Source organism: Rhinopithecus bieti, unplaced genomic scaffold, assembly GCF_001698545.2.
Source record: "Rhinopithecus bieti isolate Rb0 unplaced genomic scaffold, ASM169854v2 scaffold_31072, whole genome shotgun sequence".
In the NCBI taxonomy this organism is placed as follows: Eukaryota; Metazoa; Chordata; class Mammalia; order Primates; family Cercopithecidae; genus Rhinopithecus; species Rhinopithecus bieti.
The window spans coordinates 530,426-546,406 of NW_016813477.1; the positions used below are offsets into that span (position 1 = coordinate 530,426).

The following is a 15,981-nucleotide window of genomic DNA, read 5'->3' on the forward strand; positions in this document are numbered from 1 at the left end:
TGAGTGTCCCTAGCACCTCTGATGGGGCTTGGTCTGCCTGAGAAGGTTGTTGACTTCAAACAAACCTGTTTGTTGAGTGCTTACCTGGTTCCAACCACCATGCTAGTAGCTTTCTGGATGTCATCATTTGTCTTGACACAGCCCTACAACAAAAGGGATTAAATTATGCAAGGATAGTCCACCAACAAGTGGTATATATAAGATTTGAACCCAGGTTTATCTGATTCTGTGAATTAGGATGAGATCAGCTTCATTTGGCAGAAACTCTCAACTTACAGCACTTTGTACAACAGAGGTTTATTTCTTGCAGCTCTGTAACAGAAGTCTGGGGTTAGGCAGTCCAAAGCTGGTAGGGTGGCTCCACAAAGTTGCTAGGGACTCAGGTACCTTTCTGTTCCCTAGAATCTCAGCTTTGTAGCACAGGATGGCTGCTATAGCTCCATCCATCACATAAGATAGGAAACAGCAAGGATGGACGAAAGGAAAAAGGGTGTGGCCTCTCAAAAAGATTTTCCCATATCTCTCGCACAGTATTTCTGCTTACATCGCGCTGGCCAGAACTTTGTCACATGGCTATACCTAGCTCCAACTGCACTGAAGGATGGGAACTGGGATGTTTTAGCTGATTAGCAATATGGCCAGCTAAAAATCAGCATCTGACTCCTGAGGATGAAGAGAAATATGTGTTGAGGAAGACACTAGCACAGACTTCAAACAGCATGTATTTTCTTTCTCTTTGGTTCATGGAACATTTTCTTTTCATCATACTTCGTAGTTCGTATTTCTGAATCTCTCACTCAAGTTAGAGGCCATTTGAGAAACCAGAATGTGATTAAAGGGATCCCAAAAATGGGCATAAATATAATTTCCCATTTATACATACTTGACAATTTTGGTTGCTTTAGTACATTTATCTTTCCAAGATTTAAACCTGCTGTCAGTCCTTTTAAAAATTACCCGGAGGCACTCTTATATACTGTTGGTGGGAATGTAAATTAAGACAACCATTATGGAAAACAGTGTGGAGGTTCCTAAAAAAAACCCTAAAAATAGAACTACCATATGATCCAATTCCACTACTTGGGTATTTGTTCAAAGGAAAGAAAATCAGCTTATTACAGGAACACCTGTATCCCCATGTTTATTGTAGCACAGTTTACAATAGCCAAGATACGGAGTCGGCCTAAGTGCGCATCATCAGATGAATGGGTATAGAGAGTGTGGTACATATGCACAGTGGAATATTATTCAGCCATAATAAAGAATGAAATCCTGTCATCTGCAGCAATGTGGACAGAACTGGAGGTCATTAAGTGAAATAAGCCAGGCACAGGAAGACAAATATCACATGTTCTTACTCAGGTGGGTGCTAAAAAAGTTGATCTCACAGAGATAGAGAATAGAATGATAGATACTAGAGGTGGGGAAGAACATGAGGATAGTGGGGGAGGGAGGAAGAGAGAGGTTGGTTAATGGGTACAAACATGCTGTTAGAAGAAATAACTCTGGGTGTTTGGTAGCACAGTAGGGTGACTATAGCTGGCAATAATGTCTATTTCAGAACAGCTAGAAGAAATTTGAAATGTTCCTAGCACAAAGAAATGAAAAATGTTTGTGGTGATGAATATTTTAAATATCCTGATTTGATCATTACACATTGTATGCATGCATCAAAATATCACATGTACCCCATAAATATGTGTAAATATTATATTTCAGTAAAAAAGTTTTAACTGCCTAGAAGGACCTCTAAACTAAGTTTTTCGTGCTTGCCGACACACAGCTACACAAATTCCCTCGTGTAGCATCACTCACAAACACTCTAGCTTTTGAATTTCAGGGATGCCACGCACTCTGCCAGAGAGTGGTGAAACCCCAAAAGAAGGGAGGTTACGTCAGCTTTTGATGACTTGAGTTGGTGATGCAGTGGGACAGGGAGTGCCGCTGAACTCAAACACACAGAGATTGAGTGTCCAGCACTCAAACTTGTGGTGGGAAGTCCACTCCTCTCCTCTCCTACTCAATCCAGGAGGTCAGGGAGTGGTCTGTCAGCCGATTCTAGGCAATGTGGCTTGTGGCTGGTTGGTAACTTCTCCCACTCCATCTTCTGCTCTCTCTAGTTGTAGCCTCTGCTGAGTAATTGTCAGTAACAGTAAGAGACATGTTTTCTTCTACCTCATTGTTACAGTTTTTCCTTCTATCAGAAGAGCTGGTGGAGAGACAGACTGCAGCAAGGAAGCAAAATAACCCTGTACAATATTTACGCTACAGCTTGCATGTCCAGAAAGCAGTCACTTTATTTTATCTTGTCTTTAATACAAACATAACTTCTTTTAGGAAAAAATGCTCATTAAACAAAAAGTACCCAAACAAAAAACAGCTTAAAACCACCCAAAGCCCATCACTAAAATATGAGAATGCTCTTTCTGGTTTATTTTTCTGTCACAGTTTTAGAACTTTTATAATCATAGAAGATATGTTAAGTAACATTTTCATCCAAGTAAAAAACTGAAGACTTCTGTCACGTACAACACCACGGAGCCAGAAAAGAGTGCTGTGGCCTTGGCCCTGGTGCTCAGCTGACCATGAGACCTTGAGTAAGCGAGTCAGACTCTGGATTCCAGATCCTCACCTGCAATTGTGAAGTGGGGGACATCGTACCAAGGTTCTTTTCCCCACTCAGACATCTGTGATCATGACGCATGAGACAGTCTCTGAAACTGATGTGGGGTCACAGAGCTGACATCGAGTCCAGATGTTTCTTATTGAGGGGCCCATAGATAGATTCCAGAGTGTGTCATCACCATAACTGGGTGGAAAATATGCATGCATCCCAAACTCATCTCTGCCCTGGTAGAAGGGTCCATTGCATTCATGAGATTTTCAAGGAATCTATTCTCACCTCATACATAGGCGCCTTCCATCCAGAGAAGTGAAGGGACCTGCCCCCAGTGGGCATCTGACAGCTCTTCCTGGAAATCTGGAGAGCTGGTAGGCCAGAAGGTATTATCACTCCAAGCCTGGTGCTCTCCCCCATGACAGTGACCCATCCTGGACCCCTCTTCCAAGTCTGTGATGGAAGTAAGTACTCTGTGTGTCTCCATCTGGCCCAGCTTATCGAGTCTGTGGGGGAGCATGCAGCATTCTCTCTGCTTTTCCCTCCGGGCTTCCCCTAACCCCTCCAAGCAGCCCTTTTCCCCAGAAGTAGGAGGGGAGATATAACGAGGAAGGAAGCAAGTTTAGGCTCACAGAGCTGGGATCCTTATCCCCACTCCTCAATTTCTTAAAGAACATGTCAGCTCTCACGTATTTTATCCTTCTCACCGGAGGTGAGGTGGCAAATCCTCTCTCAAGAGTTGGTATAATAGTGTAACATGCCACAGTGTCAGATGCTGAAGGAAAATCCTCAGACTGACAGTTCAGAGGCTGAGGGGGCAACCAACCATCAAAGAGAGTGAATTTGTTCCCTCTCCACCAAACAAACCAATCTCAAAGAGATTATACAATGGGAACACTGTGGTATTTGTACTGAGAAGTCTTCACACAAAACGTTGTATCTGAAACCCACAGTGACCTTTTCCAAGCCGCCCTAGCCGTACATCAGAAGACAAATACTACCAGATTGCTTGACATTTTCTTTTTTTAATTTTAAGCATTCCTGGTTTCAAATCAGCTATTGATCTGTTGGTTTGCTGCTCCAATGCAATTAAGTGAAGTCACATTTACTGCTATTAGAGTCTAACAAAAACAACTGCTTTGAAACCCCACACTCTACCTTGTATCTGCTTCTCCCTCACTCACCACCCACCCCACCCTCACCCCAAAGCCTGTCAGCCAACATGCTGTGTGTGGAGTGCAGGTTGCAGAAAAGCACATTTTTCTAAGCCTCAAATGAGAATCTTCAAAGTTGAGTTACGTACCGTTGTCCTGTGTCCGTCTTTAAAGATCAAATGTATTTGCTCACTTCTTACTTGAACTTCTTCTTGGCAAAGACTACAAAAAGCCTATAAAGCCAGGGGATGGTTTGTTCTGATTCCAGTTGTTCACCCAAATGTAGCATGAAATTCAGCGAGGGGATAGTCTGAGCTCCACCTGGAATGGAAAGTTTCAAGGTTTCAAAGGAGGTTTCAGGGTGTTGCTTTGGGACCAGTGTGTTGAACGGGTCTTAAAAATAGTTCCATCCGGCGGGGCGCGGTGGCTCAAGCCTGTAATCCCAGCACTTTGGGAGGCCGAGACGGGCGGATCACGAGGTCAGGAGATCGAGACCATCCTGGCTAACCCGGTGAAACCCCATCTCTACTAAAAAATACAAAAAAAAAAAAAAATCTAGCCGGGCGAGGTGGCGGGCGCCTGTAGTCCCAGCTACTCGGGAGGCTGAGGCAGGAGAATGGCGTAAACCCGGGAGGCGGAGCTTGCAGTGAGCTGAGATCCGGCCACTGCACTCCAGCCTGGGTGACAGAGCGAGACTCCGTCTCAAAAAAAAAAAGTTCCATCCGTCAGCCTGAAAAGTCACAGAAGGCACACGTGTGGTAGGTATGTGTGCAGCCAAAGTCCAGTCTTTAGAACTTGAAAGTTGAACAGATTGAGATTCTGTATGTACGTGGGGCCTCCTATTAATCTGTTGAAGAACATTCTTTCTACTTCAGTTAAACCAGAGAAATGGCTGGGGAAAGATACCTCAGTTGACCCTTCATTTGTCTTTTCACAGCATCATTTGTCAGAGTTCTGGTGATGCTCCTGAAAGAGGGCCTGCTAGCACATAAGAAGCATCTGGCCAGTACAGCCTCTCGGGGGAAGTGGGGAGGCAAAGAGGAGGGAAGAACCAACAAGAAAATAAATGGGTCAACTGTACAAGGAGACCATCTAAAAAATGAGCTCTGCTGCTTTTTTTTTTTTTTTTTTTTCCTTAATACTCAGTCCCTGTCTGGCTGTCATACATGCAGCAATTTAGATGACTGGATTCCAAAAAACCAAATTGCCCTATTCAGCTTTCGTATTTTCTGAAGGTGAAAATTAATGTGGTTCTGCATTTTCTTGCATCTCATGATAAGAGTCAGGCAGCTCCACTTCAGCTGTCATGCTCATCCTCACTGAGTAACTTGGGGAAAGCCATTGGAAAGAGAAGTTTTGTTCTCTGGCCTGATTATACCATCCAAAATTAGGTCCCATGGCCCACACACAATATTTAATGGGTGACCATATAACCCAGCTTGCTGATAGCACACCTGATTTATGTTTGTTGTCTGCAAGAAGGTAATGAAGGTAAGGTAACACTTACCTTCATTCTCAAAAGTGTTGCTTTTTGGATGATAGGCTTTTTATTTGGTTATGCTAGTTGCGGGAATGAAGGGAAGGAAATGCATCTTTACTACAATAATCTCCTCCTTTCTGTCACCACAGCTCCATTCGGCAGCCCTGGCATCACTAAAGGGAGATATAGTGGAACTTAATAAACGTCTCCAGCAAACAGAGAGGGAACGGGACCTTCTGGAAAAGAAATTGGCCAAGGCACAGGTAAGGGATCTGGAAAGGTTTTTGTTTTTGTTTTGTTAAATTCTTTTTAATATTTAATTTTAAGATGAAACATGGGTACAGAAATTCCCACAAAACATATTACCGCTTTATCAGCAAATACTCTGTCTTGGTCTACTCTGGCTGCTGTAACAAATACCATAGATTTGTGGCTTAAACAACATTTATTTCTCACAGTTCCAGAAGCTACAAAGTCCAAGGTGCCTACCGAGGGATCCCTTCCAGATGGCTACCTTTTTTTTTTTTTTTTTTTTTTGAGGCAGAGTCTTGCTCTGTCACCCAAGCTGGAGTGTGGTGGCACGATCATGACTCACTGCAGCCTCAGCTTCCCATGCTGAATCTGTCCTCACACCACAGCCTCCCAAGTAGCTAGGTCTACCAACTAATTTTCTGTATTTTCTGTAGAGATGGGGTTTCGCCATGTTGTCCAGGCTGGTCTTGAACTGCTGGAGCTCAAGTGATCCTCTTGCCTTGGCCTTCTAAAGTGCTGGGATTACAGGCATGAGCCATCATGCCTGGCCTTTTAATTACCTTGTTAATATTAATTTTCTTCCTTTGCTTTGATTTTTTAAGGACATCTATCATTTGTATGTTACATCATCTTTGCCTATCTTTATCTGTTACTATCTTAAATATTTTAAATCTTTTTTAATTTAATTTTTTCTCTTCCTTTTCTCTTGGGGCATTATATGTTGTTTTTAGCCTTTCTTTTTTGACTTCTAGTGTAGTCATCATTTCTGAAATGCATTTTCATTTTATTTCTAACTCTTTTCTCACTTCTGAATTTTTCTAATTCCTAATGTTCTTTTCTGTCTCATGTCTTTTAGTTTATTTTGAAATAGTAGGCTATTATCTGGAGTGTTTTTGTTTGGGGGATTTTGTTTTTGGTATGTGTTGTGGCATGCTTTTATGGTTTATAAGGATGTTCTGCCCTTGTTTTGTATAACTTTGTATGGGATTTGACGTCAGTATCTTTCTGTTTTTCATTTTCATGTGAAAAATAATTTCCTTGAACTTTCAGGAGTTCTGAAAGTTTAGAAATGGCTTTTAGAAATTTAGAAATGGCTTTCTAAAGTGTTTAGAACCTAGCCTTCTGTTGTTTTCTTGTCAAAAATGGCAGCCTGCGGCCGGGCGTGGTGGCTCAAGCCTGTAATCCCAGCACTTTGGGAGGCCGAGACAGGCGGATCACGAGGTCAGAAGATCAAGACCATCCTGGCTAACATGGTGAAACCCCGTCTCTACTAAAATACAAAAAACTAGCCTGACGACCTGGCGGGCGCCTGTAGTCCCAGCTACTCGGGAGGCTGAGGCAGGAGAATGGCATGAACCCGGGAGGCGGAGCTTGCAGTGAGCTGAGATCTGGCCACTGCACTCCAGCCTGGGCGACAGAGCGAGACTCCGTCTCAAAAAAAAAAAAAAAAAAAAAAAAAATGGCAGCCTGCTTTCTGTCACTATCTGACTCTGTTCCTTTTACCTGCTTTTATCTGGCCCTTTTCTTTCCTTTGCCTCTGTTATTCCCATCCTGTTCAATTTTGTTTCCACTCCCAGCAGTTTCTCTTCCTGGAAGGCAGGGGCAGTCTCCAAAGTTCACAGGGACTAGCCTACGTTAGCCTCTTCAAATTTTACTGTGGGCCCCTTGCACTGACTCTTTGGTCAGGCAAAACCCCTCCTAGTTTTAGCTACTATTCTCCAATTGGGCATCCTTACTTTCCTGTGAATTCCTTTTGGTTTTTTAGGGGTTTTCCAGTTCTCAGATACATCAACCTTGTTTCCCTCTGATTTTCCCCATGCTGATGCCACTCAGATCTTATGGATGATGTTGGTTTATTCCTACCTGCTTGTATTTTGTTTTTCAATAGCCTACCTTGTCTCCAAGCTTTGGGCTTTACTGTGTAAGTGCTTTGTTTATTTTTATGTGGGAATGCAGAGAAATTTTAATACCAGGCTGCTATAGCCGTTTTTCCAGAATGACCTATGGAAAATTTTTGGAAACTTTCATGTCTCATAATCAAAGACTGTTTGAGTAGAGGGAAAAGATTCTCTGTATTTAAGATCATCCACTTTCACATTTGACGGGCATCTGAAGGAGATTAACTTGATTACCCAAAGATAAATGAGTAGCTCAGCAAGGCCACCCGTGCCTTTTCTCACTGTAGGATGTTATATATGACAAAATTTTCAGTTTTACTTAGATGAAAATGTTACTTAAAATATTTTCCCTCTGATTATAAAATAATAAAATTGTGATAGAAAAAACTAGAAAGCATTAGAATATTTCAGTGGTGGTCTCTGAACGGAAACTTTTTAAGTGCTTTTTTTGTTTTACAGTGTTTTTGTAAGAGAAAATAGTTGTTTTTGTATTTAAAAACAACAAAATGGTGGTGACTGTTTTCTAATTTACACCCCACCCAAAGCCAGCCATCATTACCAATTCTTATTGATGAGAATTTGTTTAAAGAAAGAAAATTGTGAATGCATTTAATTAGAAGCTGGCATGTATAGCAGTCTTGGATTTTAAAAAGTGACCAGAAAGGTATTTATTACAATTTAAACCTACAAAGACAGCTTTTACACAGGATGGTAAGAGGATAATGGAAAATTTTTTCTCTAAGTCAAGGATTGATTCAGCTCTTTTTTTACTTGTGGTCAAGCCATCCTCATGTAATAGCTTTTGATGACTGATTTTACCCTTGATGATAATGGCCACATCATAGAACCATTTATTGACTCTCTTATTTGCGTTCTTAAGCGAAATAGATTTAAAAATTACTCTCTGCTCCTCTCACTGGAGATTTCTTCCCAGTTCGTGTACTGGAACCTAGGAAACAGAAGGTGGAAAAAAACCTCAGACTTAGATCTTTAAAAACATGAAATTTACGCAAGAAAAATATATGAACAATGAAATGACTGTGCCACACTTTCTGTATTATATGCCTTGGTAAAAGATTCATGTTTGAGGCTTTACCAGATTGTGGAAGAGCAAATTCATGTGTAAATTTATGCTGTGTGGCTCTAGTAAGTTTTACCAGCTCTCTAAATATTATAGTGCCATGATTAAACTAAAATGTAAAATGTAAATGGTGGTTATGTTCAACAGACACTACCAAGAGAGCTGCAACATCTGTTGAATCATTATTAAAGGTGACACTGGAACTGGTTGAATAAAAGAAGGTGTCTTATATATGCTCATGACATCAACCTGTAGGTAAGAGTTTTGAGAATAGTGATATGAAGGGGAGAGCCCAATATCAATGTGATGGGGAAGACGAAGTGCTTCTGTATTAATTTTCTATTGCTGTATAATAAATTACCATAAATTTACTGACTGAATACAGCACACCCCTATCCTCCCAAATTGAATAGGGGCACAGCCATGCACCAACATTCCACAGCCTAGTGGGGACTGAGCCTGTGGGAAACTGGCTAAGATCATACATAGTGCTGATTTGATGCTTTCAGCATATTTGCTGTTTATTTAGTACCAACAATTATTTTAAATTACTGCATTTTTAAGTACTTCAGAAGGAGATATGTCAAATAAGCTTATGAACCCCTTTAAAATCGGTGAGCAGTAATGTGGAACACTTTCTAAGCTCTTTATCTTTGGAAAGCAAGTCTCTTAAATTTTCTACCTCTTGGCATTCAGGAAGAGAACACACACAGTTTTCCTTAAGTGAAATGGAGAGAGTTTTCTCTTTTTCTCTTGTTTTCTGAGATAACTTTTATGAGATGTAGCCGGCATGTATTTTTGTTAGGATCGCCTCATTCCATTCCTTTCCTATTTGTTTATGCTTCTCTTTGGTAAACTACTCCAGCTGCTTTGCTCCTTAATGGCATTTCCATTTGTGTTGGTGCCTCTTTGTTTAGCTGGCCCACTTTCCCCTTAGTGAGGGAACCTGGGCAGGAACTTAGCGTGAGGGTGGAAATACCCCGAATAGTGTTAGTTGTAACAAATCCTGTGTGACCTTGAGAGGGTAACATTGCTTGTTAGCATATTTTAAAAGGGAGTGGTACTAACCTCCTTCACAGGATGGTTGAGAGGGTTAACAAATTAATGATGGCATTGCATTTTCCCAGAACCTAGTTCATAATGCTCTTAGGTTTGACAGCTGACACTAATGCGATGATTAAAGATCAGTGGCCTCAGTGGAGTAAGATAAAACCTGGTGAAGAACATTAACAAAACCATAAAGCTGCTTAGCATCACCACATTGCACAGGGTTTTTCCAACAGGGGCTCAAGTTCTCAGGCCAGACTGTCTCAAGGCTGACTCAGGGCTTTATCCCTGGATTGCGCCATAGCAGGGATGAGCCTAAAGGATTTTATTCTCAGTGGTTTAAATGACGATGTTGCTTGTTTTTATTACACATTTTTGCATATTGGCAATTTCACCAATTTATGTGGCTAGACACAAGTATTTATGTGAATGTTTAATTTGCTTCATCATCATGATAGGAAAGCTAAGATCTCAAGAAGAAACTCCGGGTATATATTAAGTGCCAGATGAAATTTGGGAAAAACAAAATTTCATCCGTGTCAATCATTTTTTTTCTTTTCCTTTCAAACTGAAAGTCTGTAGTTGTGAGACAAATCTAGACTCCTAATGATAATGGCCTCCAGAAATTAATGGCAGGCAAGACACTGCAACTGCAGGCTTTCTGGCTTTGTGGCACTCTACCTTCAGTCAAAAATTGAATATGGGCTGGGAGGAGGAAGAACCCTGGATGCAATTACCTGTAATGATAGGAAAAAAAAAAAAAGCAGTAGCATGTTATTTGAGACCAATTTTTATTTTGTTCAGCTGAAATTATGTGAGGTGTCTCTGTCCAATAGAGAGAAGAAAATAGTCTCTAACTTATAAGTTGTAGTAGAAGAAACTGCCTTTGGTCCCAGAGGCTGCTAAGTAAATTATCACTGAATAATTGACTTTGGAAGCTAAAGTTGGCTTGTTGGAAGCTGGAGAGACTTTGAATTCCCTGTTTTATACCCCTTGTGTCTCCTTTTCTGTTTTATCCTCTCTGGGGTAGAAGAGAGAGCTCTTTGGGCTTTCCTAACTCTCTTTGGTATTATAAGACCTAACATTCATGATTCCTGGAGTTCACAGAGGCGTTTCAGGGTCTGAGACCAAGGTACCACCTAAGATCCTTAGGTAAATGGTGAAGAGGATGTAAGCCCACAGGTCAGGGAGCTGGAGGAGGAAGACATAGAGGAGAGAAGATTGCGGCTGCAACAGCTTCAATGTCTTAATGGCAAAAACAGGAATTGGAGGGGTATTTGTTACCTGGGTTATAGGAAATAAATCAGTTGCTTCACATTAAGTCTGTTTTTTCATCTACAAAATGATGGTGTCAAGCTATGCAGTGAAAACAAATAGTTTCAAATGTTCAGTGGCCTAAGATATCAAAGATTGATTTCTTGTTTTCTATTGGGAGCTCACTAGACCTGGCAGGGAACTCTGTGCTGTATTGTGCCTACCCAGGCTTCCAAGCCGAGGGCCTCTACCATCTGGAATGTCGTTAGTGGCCATGGCCTGGGAAAGGGAATGTGGCAAGCCCGACAGGAACTCTTAAAGGCTTCTAGGCAAAATGGTATATTCATTCATATCTTACTGGCCAAAATAAGTGGCTTGGCCACATTTAGCTTCAAGCAGGAGGAGCATAATCCTACCATGTGCATGGATGGAGGCAAACCAGAGGCTTGGTGCCACAGGGGTACTTGTTATACCATGTGGTGGTCCTGGTGGATGGAACATCATGTACCTAAGAAAATAATGGGGAGAAATGAAAACGATTCAGAAAAAAAATGTGCTAGGGAAATTATTTAAAAAATGGGTGGGTCTTCTATCAATTTTCTGAAAGTCTATACTGTACTTAAATTTTTAACTTAAAAATTGGAAAACTTATGCACATATTAAGTAGTAATTATAGAAGAGAACCTCTTTTCCATTTGGTTGTTGTCATTGTGTTACCTTCCTGAATGAGGCCTTACGGGAACACGTACTCCTAGGTGACTCTTACGTAGAGGTGCAGTGTTGAGCTTGTCCTAACCTATTTCCTTATTAAACAGAACACCTGAAATCATACACCATCCAGGGTTAAAAAGTGCTCTCCCAGGGCCGGGCGCAGTGCCTCATGCCTGTAATCCGGCACTTTGGGAGGCTGAGGCAGGCGAATCATTTGAGGTCAGGAGTTCAAGACTGACCCGGCCAACATAGTGAAACCCCATCTCTACTAAAAATACAAAATTTAGCTGGGCATGGTGGCATACCCCTGTAATCCCTGCTACTCGGGAGGCTGAGGCATGAGAATCACTTGAACCCGGGAGGCGGAGGTTGCAGTGAGCTGAGATCACCCCACTACACTCCAGCCTGGGCGACAGAGCAAGACTCCATCTCAAAAAAGCAAAAAGTGTTCTCCCAGGTCATGAAAACTCAAGGTGATGAGAGGCAACAGGTCAGTAACAAACTAGAGTGTGGGGACAGGAGTGGACCTCACTTTAACAGGCCACTCCTGCCTATGTGGGAGGTCACCAGGGCAGGAAGGCCAGTGATGGTACACAGAATGGCTTTGTCTGCCCTGCCTGCCACCTGCTCATCTTCCACTTTTCTTGCACTAAAGTCCACATTCCCAGGGTTGACTCATGAGCAGCTAGATGGGTGCTGTTGAGCAAGGGTGTTGGCTGGGCATGGTGGCTCACGTCTGTAATCCCAGCACTTTGGGAGGCTGAGGCGGGCAGATCACAAGGTCAGGAGATCGAGACCATCCTGGCTAACATGGTGAAACCCTGTCTCTACTAAAAAAAAAAAAAAATACAAAAACATTAGCCGGGCATGGTATTGGGCGCCTGTAGTCCCAGCTACTCAGGAGGCTGAGGCGGGAGAATGGCATGAACCCAGGAGGCAGAGCTTGCAGTGAGCAGAGATCGCGCCACTGCACTCCAGCCTGGGCGAGAGTGCGAGACTTCATCTCAAAAAAAAAAGAAAAAAAAAAAAAATGAACAAGGGTGTTGTGTTGGTTCTTTTGGCTTTTGCAGGTGATGGCTTGTTTCCTCCTATGCTGTTGCCCTGTGGGATTTGCTTCGCTTTTCCCTGCACTACAGCTTGGAAATGCTCAGCGGATTTTCACTGAGCTTTGAGATCAGTGGTTCAGCTTCTTTGGCTGGGTACAGTGAGTGTGCACAAATGAGTGAAGTATGTTTAATAAGAGGATGTTGATGTGTAGAGATGAACCTTGAGCAGTGGCTTCTCGGTCATTGATACACCCACCGGCTAGGAGTCTGTTTTGATAATTATTTTCTGGTATTCTCTTTTCACTGGGGAAAGAATCCCCAGGATGCCATCCTAGTATCTCTTCTTCTCCCCACCCTTCCACTTCTATCCCTGTTTCTTGTTCTCCAGAAGAGAAGTCTGGCATTCTTTCAGTCCACTGTAAGCTGTGACCACAGTTACCTTCAACATGTATTGTAATCACCTCCCCTGTAGCACCCAGCACAGTCTCATTTAAGAAATGTCTGATATGTGTAGAGGAAGCATTACATTATATGCTATTTCTTAAAACTTATGAAAAATATGAGAATGTAACTAAATACCTTTGCCCTTAGCTAAAAGAGTTTTTTTTTTCCTCCAATATATTCTTGTTACTTCTTCTAAATGAGTGCTTGAGCTCCAAATATACATCAAGTCTTTTTTTTCTTTATCTAGCTACAAGCCCTATTCCATCTGACTGAATCACCAGGCTTCATGTTGCCTCTTGTTCTTGCAGGTATCCTCCAGGCAGGCTTCCCAGTTAGAGGCAGGGGAAAGATGGTGCAATACCAGACAGCACGCTCTCCCTCTCCATCTGGTATCCTGGGCAGCCTCACAGGGTCTTTTTTTTTTTTTTTTTTTAAGTGAAAGCAGGTTTATTAGAGAAACAAAAGAATGGCTGGAATGGCTGCTCCATAGGCAGAGCAGCAGCAAGGGCTGCTGGTTGGCCGGGATCACATCTTTTAGGCAGTTCACATCAGTCAGTAGGGATGCCAAAGGGTGGTCTTTTGGTGGTTATCAATTGATGGTGTGCCTTTCTCTATATAGACCCTTGAACATCTTCATTGTTCATTGGACTTTGTAGTTTCTTGTCAGCCCAGGTGGTGGTAGTGGCCTGTTGACCTGTAAGGACTTCAAACAAGGAAATATTAGTGGGGAAATAAGGGAAAGTGAGAGCTCATTGAGTGTGTAAGTGGAAATGTTTCACGGTAATTTGTAGCCCTAGAGAACTGAATATGGATAAACCAAAGAGGAGGAACAAGCAACATGGGAACGTAGGAGTCACTTCATTGATGAGATCCAGGTCAGAGACAGAATTTTATCCTACAGTCACACTAAGATCTGGAACTGGTAACCTGCATGAGAGTGTCCACTACATCTGCACATGTTCATACAATACAAACACACACACACACACACACAAACACACACACACTCTGAGGTTGGGAACAGAGGCTAATAGCAAGAGCTTAAAATGTGCTGCAGGTCTGAGAGGAACAGTGTTCTCTTCTTGGTATGTTCCAGAGAAATATAAGCTCTTTCATTTATTGATAGAAATTGCCTTTGAGATCCTGTCATTCTGTGGACTTCTCCTGTTCCTTAAGTATGTAGGATCATGGGTGAGAAAGGCCTAACTTCATGGAAAGAGTGTCTGTGGCTGGTTACGGCATCTTTGTTTAGGAAAGCTTCCACTAGATGTGCCTCTCACTCGACCTTGATCCTTGCCTCTGTTCCCACTTATCTTTTTGTGTGCTTGACCTTGAGTGGAGGTTATTTGATGTTTCTGGTTGTCACTAAGAATAGTAGTTCACAGGAGTATTTTCCTGAAAGTAACTATCCCTCTAAGGCTGTGATAAAACATTAAACAACTTTGTTGCCTCCAATCTTGTTTCTGGAGCTCTAAAGTAACCCCCAGGAAGTTACATAAATACTGATCCAGCTGTTGTTGAGGTGCGAGCCCTACCATGATTGATACCAAAGTATTTGTATCAACTTCTTCGTTGAGCACTTCTGTTTCAGTATTGAGTTAGGCTTAGTATAATGTTCAGTTTATCGTTGAAAGCCTTTTGTCCCTGTCCTGGGTTATGCCATTGGAAGCTTAGCCGATTTAGGGAGGGACAGGGGGAGTTAGCGGGTGAGAAATCCTACTCTTTCCCTGCCTGCCACCAGGCCTGGAGATGCAAACTTGCAATGCTGGAAACACATATGGCTCTTGGCACTAAGAAAACCTTGTTGAGGATGAAATTAAAGTTCCTCTAGTGACAGGAAGTTAATCAAAGCTGAATGTAGTAGACAAGGTTGCAAGCTAGACTACTTGTTCCGTCACTGAGGAATATTTTTTTATTATGTAAGTGAGATTAAATGCACAGTGACTGGAAGGGATTGAGAGCAGTGGAGCAAAAGTCCACTTCAGAGGTGAACAGGTTCCTCAGGATTTAAACTCTGGCTACAGAAATGTTTCTGTAACTCTGCTGCCTCTTAGTCCATCAAACGCTGAGCAAGGGAAGCTCCTCTGCTTCTTTTTTTTTTTTTTTTTTTGAGACGGAGTCTTGCTCTGTCGCCCAGGCTGAAGTGCAGTGGCCAGATCTCAGCTCACTGCAAGCTCCACCTTCTGGGTTTACACTATTCTCCTGCCTTAGCCCCCCAAGTAGTTGGGACTACAGGCGCCTGCCACCTCGCCCGGCTACTTTTTTGTATTTTTTAGTAGAGACGGGGTTTCACCGCGTTAGCCAGGATGGTCTCGATCTCCTGACTTTGTGATTCGTCTGTCTCGGCCTCCCAAAGTGCTGGGATTACAGGCTTGAGCCACCGCGCCTGGCCCCCTCTGCCTCTTTTATCACTATTTCTGCTAAGCAGTTTTCATGACGGTGATATATCATCATCCATTCATTCCATAACACTCCTACATCACCCACAGTAAACCCGGCCATTTGTCGGTGCTAGGCTAAATAATGAAAAACCTAGTCCCTGCCTTCCAGGAGCTTATAGTCTGGGAGATGATGATATTGGAAAGCATTAAATTTGCTGATAATCTAGCCAGATAAGAAGTGGTACTATACCATTTAGGATTATTTGGTTGAAAAATAGCTGAAACAAACTCTGATAAACTTCAACAAAGGAGTAGTGAATCGGTAAAAAAAAAAAAAAAAAAAAAAAAAAGGAAACTAAACAGCCATAAAGGAACTTGGGAAGGAAGCTGTAGGTAGCAGGAACTAAGAGAGATGCTCTTCAAGGCTCTCTGAATCAACTCCATGCAACCTTACATCCATTTGCTCAAGATTGAAATTCCCTGCAGAAGGTATCTGATGGATCTAGCTTGGACCACTTGCCCCTGTTTCTTGACTATGGGAAAGCGGGGGACTTGGATAGCCCCACTTGGACAGTGTGCAGTGGCAAAGGGACTGTTTCCCAAAGAGAGATGGAGT

General features: G+C 42.3%; 1 protein-coding gene across 5 annotated transcripts in view; it reads left to right on the forward strand.

Annotated features, from left to right (window-relative positions):
* Positions 1-15,981, forward strand: part of LOC108512897 (colorectal mutant cancer protein) — a 272,212-nt gene that overhangs the window by 139,549 nt on the left and 116,682 nt on the right. For all 5 annotated transcript variants that reach the window (XM_017848451.1, XM_017848449.1, XM_017848450.1 and 2 more), the window contains one exon: positions 5,401-5,514. Coding sequence is in view for 1 of the 5 variants with exons in the window: in XM_017848449.1 (XP_017703938.1) it covers positions 5,401-5,514 (114 nt within the window). In the remaining 4 variants the exon portion in view is untranslated. The remainder of the gene's footprint in view (positions 1-5,400; positions 5,515-15,981) is intronic.